This window comes from Elephantulus edwardii, unplaced genomic scaffold (genome assembly GCF_000299155.1).
Source record: "Elephantulus edwardii isolate Elephantulus edwardi_28Jun2011 unplaced genomic scaffold, EleEdw1.0 scaffold00085, whole genome shotgun sequence".
Classification (NCBI taxonomy): Eukaryota; Metazoa; Chordata; class Mammalia; order Macroscelidea; family Macroscelididae; genus Elephantulus; species Elephantulus edwardii.
In genome coordinates, this window is record NW_006399835.1 from 12,222,828 (window position 1) to 12,232,247 (window position 9,420).

General features: G+C 37.6%; 1 protein-coding gene across 1 annotated transcript; it reads right to left on the bottom strand.

Annotated features, from left to right (window-relative positions):
* Positions 1-7,393: 7,393 nt before the first annotated feature.
* TRMT10C (tRNA methyltransferase 10 homolog C (S. cerevisiae)) lies at positions 7,394-8,656 on the bottom strand. Its single transcript, XM_006890037.1, has one exon. It carries the CDS (start codon positions 8,642-8,644, stop codon positions 7,394-7,396), a length of 1,251 nt encoding a protein of 416 aa, XP_006890099.1. The 5' UTR covers positions 8,645-8,656.
* Between the last annotated feature and the right edge of the window lie 764 nt (positions 8,657-9,420).

The following is a 9,420-nucleotide window of genomic DNA, read 5'->3' on the forward strand; positions in this document are numbered from 1 at the left end:
TTTTTTTTTTCATTTTCCCCAAACCCCATGTCAGTCCTGTTTTATAACAGTGACATTATGCAGTATTTGTCTTTTTGTGACTGAGATATTTCACTTGGCATAATGTCCTCCAGGGTCACCCATTTTGTATAATATTTCATGAGTTTTTGTTTTTCAGTGTGGCATAGTATTCCATTGTATGAATTACCACAAATTCTCTATCCATTCATTTGTTGATGGGTACTTGGGTTGTTTCCAACTGTTTACTATTGTGAACAAAGCAGCAATAAATATAAGAGTCCATATATCTGCTTGGGTGGCAGTTATGGTTTCTTTAGTGTATATTCCCAGTAGTGGAATTGCTGGGTCAAATGGTATTTCTATTTGCAACTTTTTGAGAAAGCCCATACATACTGCCTTCCAGAGTGGTTGTACCCTTTTACACTCTCTTACCAACAGTGAATAAGAGTTCCAGTTTCTCCCCAACCTAGCCAGCGTTTGTTGTTTGTGGTTCAGTTAAATTTTGCTATTCTTACTGGAGATGATATCTCATAGCTGTTTTGATTTGCATCTCTCTGAGAGCTAGGGATTTTGAACATTTCTTCATGTGTTTGTTTGCCATCTAAATGACTTCTTTGGTGAAGTGTCTATTCATATCCTGTGCCTGTTTTCCAATTGGGTTGTTTAGCTTGTCGTGGCACTTGAGAATTCTATAAATTCTAGATATTAGTCCCTTATCAGATATGTCATTACCAAATATTTCCCCCAGTCTATGGCTTCCCTTTTTACCCTGTTGGAGAAGGGTTTTTATGTGCATAGGGATTTGATTCTTAGAAGGTCTCATTAATCTATTTTATCCTCTCCTGGTTATAGGTTTTTTAGGAAGCTTGGAAGACTGTTCATGTTGTGGATTAATTAGAAGCAGAATATTTAAGAGTAACGACCAGCTGTGACTCATACCCAACCTGACTGCACGTACTATCAGCAAAGGCAAATAAACAAGCGTTTCCCTTGCTTTTTATGTAATACAACACTGGGCCTGATTATTGACCAATTGATAATGTAAATAACAGTAAGGGCATAGAATGAGATGTGCAATCAAGAGACTAAAAAAAAAAAATAAAAGATATTCTTGTTTTTGTTGATATCAGAAATATAACACCATATGGGGGGGTGTGCTTTTGGAAATGATCTAACAGTAAAATTTAGAGGAAAAAAATCTAATGAAACAGTGAGAAGAATGATGACTTTGTATAAGCAAGAGGGATAAAACGAATAGGTTAAGTAATAGAATAGACAGAATATATAGGTACAATTGCAGGTACCACATCATAAAGCCAACACTCTTTATTTACAGGGTATTGGTTCCACTAGTGCTGAACCAATCAACCAGAGGATTCTCAAATCTTCTCTGTAAAATGATGTTGTATTTGCTTTTGGCAATTTTCCTGTGGAATGAAACCATCTTTCCCAATATACAATCTCTGATAGTCAGAGTCCCAAGAAAGCAAGGTAAGCTTGGGCTTACTTGTACTTGGTAATCTACAATGAACATATTCACACATTTTTCACCACACTACACTGTTTTCCTAGTTCTGTTGCTACAGTTTCTGTGTTGCTGATTCTGATGTCTCTCATTAAAGCTGTGTCCTGGATATAGGAGGTTCTTAGTGCTAGGACTCTCATCCAAAGGACCACTCCTGGGTCTTCTTTCTTTGTGATAGTGAGGACCTCTCTTCTTGCCTCTGGACTGGCTCATTTTCAACCTAATGGGACAGCAAAATGGACCAATCTCTTTGTTAGGGTTTCTTCTAGTTTCTTAAGTCAATTTTTCTTTAACATTGACTTTTCTTCCACTCCTTTCATCCAATTTGTTAATAGATTGAATTGTGTGGACCAAAAATTTTAAGTCTTTGACTGATAACTGAAGGGGCAATGCTATGAATTTACTGGTTGTCCTCTACCAGGAAAAAGATGCAATAATACACTTCTAAAAGAATACTGTCTTAGAACACTATGAGGAAGTACTACACTGTGCTTTAGGGTCGTAATGAATTGGAATCAGTTTGAGGGCAACAGGTTATACCTGTTAATATAATCTCATTACTGAATAGGATTCTGTTTTTGGTGTTAATGAGGCAGTACGTATTTAAGCTAATCAGTTTTGAAATATAGAATGAGCTGAGTAGGTGCAAAGAATAATTCAGATTTCCGGCCTCTTTAACTGAGAATAAAATTTGGCTGTTAAATCTACTCACGATGTTTCTGATATAGCATCACTGGATAACTAAGACATGATCTATTAGCAAACAACTGTTGTTTTTAACTTTTGTTACTAGAAAAGTATTCTAAATGGTTCTGCTCTTATGACTTATTCTGAACATTGTAGCCAGAGTGCTTCTTTTTGGAATGAATCAAATTTGTTCATTCAACTAAATTGTTACTACTTGTTTTGTGTGCACTTCCACGGGCCCTGAAGATACAGAAATGGATAAAACAGGGTGAGAATGTAGGGAAAGGCAATATCTGTGTTCATAGAATTTGCTTGTTGTTGTTATGTGCTGTCGAGTTGCCTGCAACTCATAGCAACCCTATGTACAACAGCCCTAACCCCTGCTCTATCTTGTGCTAATCTTATTGTCTCTGACACACCTACCCCATTTCCCCAATCACTCAATCAATCCATCTTACTGAAGGCCTTCCTTTTTTTTGTGCTGTCCCTCCACCCTCCCAAGCATGATGTCCCTCTTAGTTGTCCTATTAAAACATAAGCCAAATGTCACTTTGTTCAAAACTGTGGTCTCCCTATCCTTCAAAGCAAACTCTTAAGTCCTTATAATGGTCTGAGGCTGTATGTAATAATTGTTGTTAGGTGTCATCTAGTAGAGTATGACTCATAGCGACCCTAAGAATAACATAGCTGAACTCTGTCATATCCTGTACCATCATCATAATTTCTGACACACTTGAGCCCAGAGCTGCTAGTTCTTGGCCATAATCTTCAGCTATCTTTACCTACTCTTCACCATCACACTAATAATCTATTGGTTGTACTGGGAACTTTTCTAAGAGTTTTTGTTCTTACTGTGCCTTTGTATTTAGGATTTCCTCTGGTGGCCTAGTAGTAAGGAACTGTGCTGCCAAACAGAAGGAATGTTGTTTGAATCCACCAGCTGTTGTATGGCTATTGTAAATGGTATTGCTTTCTTGATTTCCTTCTCTGAGTTTTTTAGATGCTTTTAGGTGAGAGACTCAAAAATCGTTATTTTGGTTCGTGTAGACTTTATTTTTCCTCAGCTTCAATTTTAACTTACTTGTGAATAGTTGATGGTCTGTTCGAGTCAGTACCTGGCCTGGTTTTGACTGCTGATATTGAGCTTCTCTTGTCATTCTTTTTATATAGTCTGTTCCTGTATGACTCAGTAGGTGAGGTCCATGTATTGTCCTTTATGATTTTTTTAAAAAGGTATTTGTTATGACTAAATCATTGATTGCACAAAATTTAGTCCACGCAAGGGAACACTGTTGTTGTGTACTATTGATTTGGAACCGACCCATAGCTGACCCTCCAGAGGGTTTTCAGAGGCAGTTAATTATACGGAAGGAGATTGTCCATCCTTCTCCCATGGAGCAGCTGGTGGCCTTGAACCTCGAACATGTCTTCAGGATTGCAGCACTAGTATGGTTTAAAATCAAGAAGATTGTGTCAGAGCTGTATCCTTTATCCATACCTATTCAATCTGTATGCTGAGCAAATTCTCTAAGCAATTAGACTTTATTAAAAAGAATGCGGCATCAGGATCAGAAGATTCATCCTGTGTTATGCAGATAACACAACTGTGCTTGCTCAAAGTAAGGAGAATTTGAAATGTCTGCTACAGAAGATCAGACAGCTTTCTTTATGGATTACATCTCAACATCCAGAAGACAAAAATCCTCACCACTGGGCCAATAGGCAACATTATGGAGCAAAGATTGAACTTGTCAACAATTTCATCTTACTTGAACCTACAATCATTGATTGTACAAAATTTACGATTGTACAAATTTACAAATTGGTTGTACAACACCTTGGTACCAGCAGACAAGAATCAAGACATGTTACATTTGGACAATCTGCTGTTCAAGGCCTCTCCAAAGTGTAATAGCGCACTGATGTCAGTCTGAAGACCACCACATCATGGTCTTTTCAGTTACTTGGAATGCATCTAAAATTTGGACAATGACTAAAGATGAAGAATCATCCTTACCTTTGGGTTGTGGTTTTGGAGAAAAGTACCGACTGCCAAAAGAACAAATATGTCTAGGAGAAAGTACATAGGGTAGTCCTAAGAGCCACAGATGTGAAACTTTGTCTCATATATATTTTGGGCATGTTGTTAGAATGGACCAGTTCGTGGAAAAAGGCATAATGCTTAGAGAATAATCTGTTTGTTAAAGCCATCTATTTCTGCCTTCTCTGTTGTAGCAGCCTACGGTAATACTAAAAGTTCAGATACTTACATTTCTAGTTATAGAATTTTAAAATTCAGGATTAAATTATGGTACTTAGTACTCTGGTGGCATAATACTTAGCACATCACACTGCTAACCAAAAAGGCCACACTTTTCAGGCAATTTGAATGCACAAGTGGATGCATAGGATAAAGATGGGGGAGTCTTCTGTTAGTCTGATAGCCAATAGAGGGTTGCTGTGAGTTGGAACCAACTGAGTGGGCCACACACCATTTTCAGTGAAGAACTATTCCTTTTTTTAAAGATGAGGAAAATGGAACCGCCAAGAGACTTAAGCACTTTGTTAAGTGACATCAAGTTTGACTCTATGAATAGATCTGACCCATTTTACCCTATGCCATCCTCATAATCTCCCACACACTTGAGCCTATTGTTGCAGTCACTGTCAGTACACCTGGTTGAGGGGTTTTCTCTCATTCCCTGTATCCATACCTTACTGCCAAAGCCTGTAAGAAATTAGAACCTAGGAAGCAGGGCTGGAACTAGAGGAGTATGGTACCCTCAAAGTCTTGGCTCTCTTGCCAATCTTTACAACTATTTTTTTCAGTGCATGACAAATAGTTCTAACTACTTTGCCATTTAGTAGGGTGGGGTTTGGTGATGCATTGGGGATGTGATTAAGCTCTCTAATTTTACACCATTATGGTCTGCAGACAAAGTCTGCTTCAGTTAGGATTTACAGCTTTGCCAACCCTATCAAACAGTTTGGCTGTGCCCTACACAGTTGGTAAGAATCACCTTGATGACACTGAGTAGATGATATGGGTCATACAGCATTAAAAGCCTAGCAGCTGAAACCCACCAGATGGTCCTGCAAAGATTGTGTTGTTGTTGTTAAGTGCCGTCGAGTCGCAGGTGACTCATAGCGACCCTATGAAGGAGAGTCCTCACTGCTTGGGTGCCTTTCACCCTCTCTCCAGGTTCGTAGGGTTTCTGGAGGCAAGCTATTATAGAAGTGGATGCCACTCCTCCTTCCAAGCTTGTTTTAATTGGGGAGCTCCACCCCACTCTCTGTCCGCATTAGGTAGCCAACCATTAACACATTTGAAACATTAGTGTCACAGCCTGCGAAGATTGAAGAGTAGGAAATGCTATGGGGCTCTTCTGCTTATGTTGTCATATAAGGTCATGGAGTCAAATTGACCTGCTAGCACCGAACAGATGAAATGCTTACGCTTCCTCTCATGGTCTAAGTTTATTTAACAACTTATCATTGTTAGGCTTCTTATCATAATCATAGGCTTTTCTGATCCTTCAGTCTTGAATTAGGAATTGTAGTATCTTATTTTCCTTGGAACAGGGTTCTTGCTGGCCATATTTAGGTCAGGTGCTTATACCTAGATCATGCAATTGGCTGGGAAGGCAGAATTAGTCTAACTTGGACTAATCAGTGGTCAACAGAACAAGGTCTACAGAAAGAGGATTCTGTTTCAACCATATAGTTGAAGCAAAAGCAGTCAAGTAAAACTTGTGAAAGCCAGTTCTTATGTGTGGAAATCTTATGTTCAAAACCTGAAAATCCAAACTCATTGCCCTCAAGGCAGAATTATCTCCTACCAGACCCTCTATTAGATTTCCAAGGCTGTAAACTGTAGATTGTCTTTCTCCTGAGGATCTTCCAGGTGAATTGAACAAAGAGATGTGGCCTATGGGTTAGCAAGGTTAACCCTATGAACTATGCTACTAATATGGAAATCTTTTAGAGAAGAGAAACCCATCTTTCCAATAGGAGCTCTTGTGGCCTAGAAGCAAGAAGCTGTGCTGCAATCCTAAAGGCACATGGTTCAAGGCCACCAGCCACTCTATGGGCAATTAACTATCTCTGAAAACTGGTTGGAGGGTCAGCTCCAACCTGACAGTAAACAACAGAGGTTAACAAGCTTTGGTTGCCTAGTGTTAAGAAGCTGTGCTACAATCCCAAAGGCATGCAGTTTGAATCTACCAGCTGCTCCATGGGACTCCTTTCATGCAGTTTATAGCCTCTGTAAGCCCACTAGAGGGTCAACTATGGGTTGGTTTCCACTCACCCATAGAAAAGTTCTAAAGCTATGCCAGCAGAGGCAGATAACGTTCAAAACCTGGACAGCAGTCGCCTTAAGTTCCAGTTCTCACTTTCCCCTGTATTTCATAGAAGATATCTGTCCTAGGTCCCCAGTTGCAGTGGGTGAGCACTGGGCTACTAACCAACAGGTCGGAGGGCAAACCACTAACTATTCCGTTGAGATTCAGACTTGGAAGGTCTCAAGAACAATTCTACTCCATTTTAAAGGTTCACTATGGGTTAGAATTGACCAAATGGCAACAAGTTCTATTTATTATACAGGAGGAAAGATTATAGTCACTACTACTTTTGTGTGTGTATGTGTGTTAGAAGAGGATAAACAGCATGAAATGTGCTTTATCTCCCTAAATTCCAAGGGCTGTTAAAACCTACTGTTTAGCCATGATTCAGTTAAACAATATATTTTGTGTATTTGACATACATATCACTGAATCAAATGTTACTTTAGTGAGCTACCACATTAAGTTTAGAAATATTTTCTACAGCACTTTTTGACAAAAGGGTAGTTGACATGACTAAAATAACATCCATGAAGAAAGAAAGGAACATGGAAAAAAATTCATTAAAAAAAGACACCAATGGTACAATTTTTTTGAGTCCACTCTAAAAATTACTGTTTAATAAACTTAAAAAAACTTATTTTTCAGTTTAACAGCAAGTAAAATACATTTCCAAAGTTTTGTAGATATTTAACTAATGAGTGATAAGATGAAATACTGCAGTTAATTTGGGAAGATTGCCGTTAAAAAAAAAAGACGAAGTGAATTCCACTCAGGAAGCAAGAACGCTAATAGAATTGTATTTCCAAGCCATTTATTTTACGGCTATCCATGTCACTTAAGCTTCATTTTCTTTGCATGTATATTTAGGGAGTTTTTTCGGAAATGAATTAAGTGTTGACTTTTTCTTCAGTTGATTGACAAATTCTTGAGAATAATGAGAAATCTCCAGAAAACCAGTATGTTTTCTTTTGGGAACAAATTTCAGAGCTTCTTCCCAACTACCAGTGTTTTTCAGACTTAACAAAATGCGAATCATTTGGTCTAAGGTCAGATTTTTGGTACCAGTTCCCCACTGTAAATATTTATCTAATGGGAGGCATTCTGTTGCCAGCTTCAGTCGTTTTGCATTGGCCAAGGATGTGCCTGGCCTTATATTCTTATCAACAAAAGACCCAATTATATAAACTTTGTCATGCTGAAAAGTTGTCATAACATTGGGAGAATCTGCAGTTAAATAGATAATATTGTCCTTTGGAAATAAATCTACATGAGACTTTTCTGTTGCTGTTAAAAACAATTTGTTCCATTTTTCTCCATAATATTTGACTAACTGTCTATAATAATCACCATCTGTCTTAAGATTACAGAAATAAATATGGAATGGATCAACATCTCTTCTGTTGTATCCTTCACTTTCTAAGAGTTGAGAAACAGTATTCTGCATTTCTTTTGGTTTCATATAATTATCATATGCCATATCAAAAACTAAAGGTTGTCCAAACTGCATGGCCTGTGCACCCTTCCAGCCCATTGCAATGTTCATAGTCCTATCCCAAAGCCGTAGAAATAGAAAGTTTTGCGGTTTATCTTCTTTAGTGTTTTCAAGCAAGTTGTCTTTTTTAGTTTCTTCCTTTGCTATGGCTTTAATTTCTTTTTTCTTTTGCTTAGCAGTTTTCTTTATTTCCTTAATATATAAGTATTTTAAATATTTCTTTTTTGATGATTTAGAAGGACTTTCCATTACAATTTTAAGATCTTCTTCACTGATGTGTTCTGGTACTTCTCTGCCAAGCAATCTCCACATCTCGATTAATTCTCTTGTGGCAGCTAGCGGGTCTTCATCTTCACTGCTGGAAACTGCAGAAGCGCCTTCTTGACCACTAGATTTCATTGTCATTTTCCACTTATCTAATTCTAGCTCTTCAGGAGGTGCTACATCCTCCTTACTAGAAGAGGATACAGCTGATATTTTGGAAGACATGTATCTCTGTAGAACTGTTGAATATAAATCTCTTCTCTTCCTGTGAAGGGTACATGGCATCATAAACCGAGCAAAAGGTCGTAAGAAGGTGAAACTAACGTTCATTTTGAGAAAAACAGCCACGCAGGAAAACCCCTATAAAAGAAAAAAAAAAGCTGTGTAAAGTTAAAGATTAAAAAACTCCCAACCTTCTCTCCCTCTGCAGCTAACTATGTAAGTACAAATTTTAAGCACTCAAATATGACTGATTTATAGCATACAAAGTAGATTCCTGGTATAAACAGTTTTTCCTAGATTCTTGTGATATGCAGCCTATGAACACAAACATAGACAGAAATTCTGAATATCCTTAATTAGATGTGTACTAAGAGATTAGGAGAATCACTGTTACTGGATAACAACATTGTGTTCTACTAATGTGGTTGAGATGATAATGTATTCTTTTACATTTTATACTAAATTCAGATACAAACACAAGACCATTCAGGAAAACAAAAGAATAGAAAAAATTGCAACTGTTCAAAAAGCACTTTAAGGGTTGCTCTACCAGTGTAAAGTCTATCTTACCTAACTATAGAAACCTAGTGATTAAAAACAAATCAAACTCTTCTCTAATTCAGTCTTTATTTTGCATATTACTGTCAAACCAAAAAATTGAAAACTGAGACAAAATTATATATATATAAAGCTTCACATTTTATACTAAAGGTCTGTATGTACATGAGATGAAGCAGATGTTCACAGATGTGAAACAAAGGTTTTCTTGGGAGGTGTCTGTCTTCGAAACTTCCTAGCATAGATGGATTGGTGCTTCCTGTTTGCATCTATTTGTTGAAACAAATTAGGATTCCATCAATACCTAAAGCCTTGTTTCTCACCAA

Coding starts and splice junctions, on each gene's coding strand:
- TRMT10C (XM_006890037.1), bottom strand. CDS start 8,644: ATGAACGTTAGTTTCACCTTCTTACGACCTTTTGCTCGGTTTATGATG.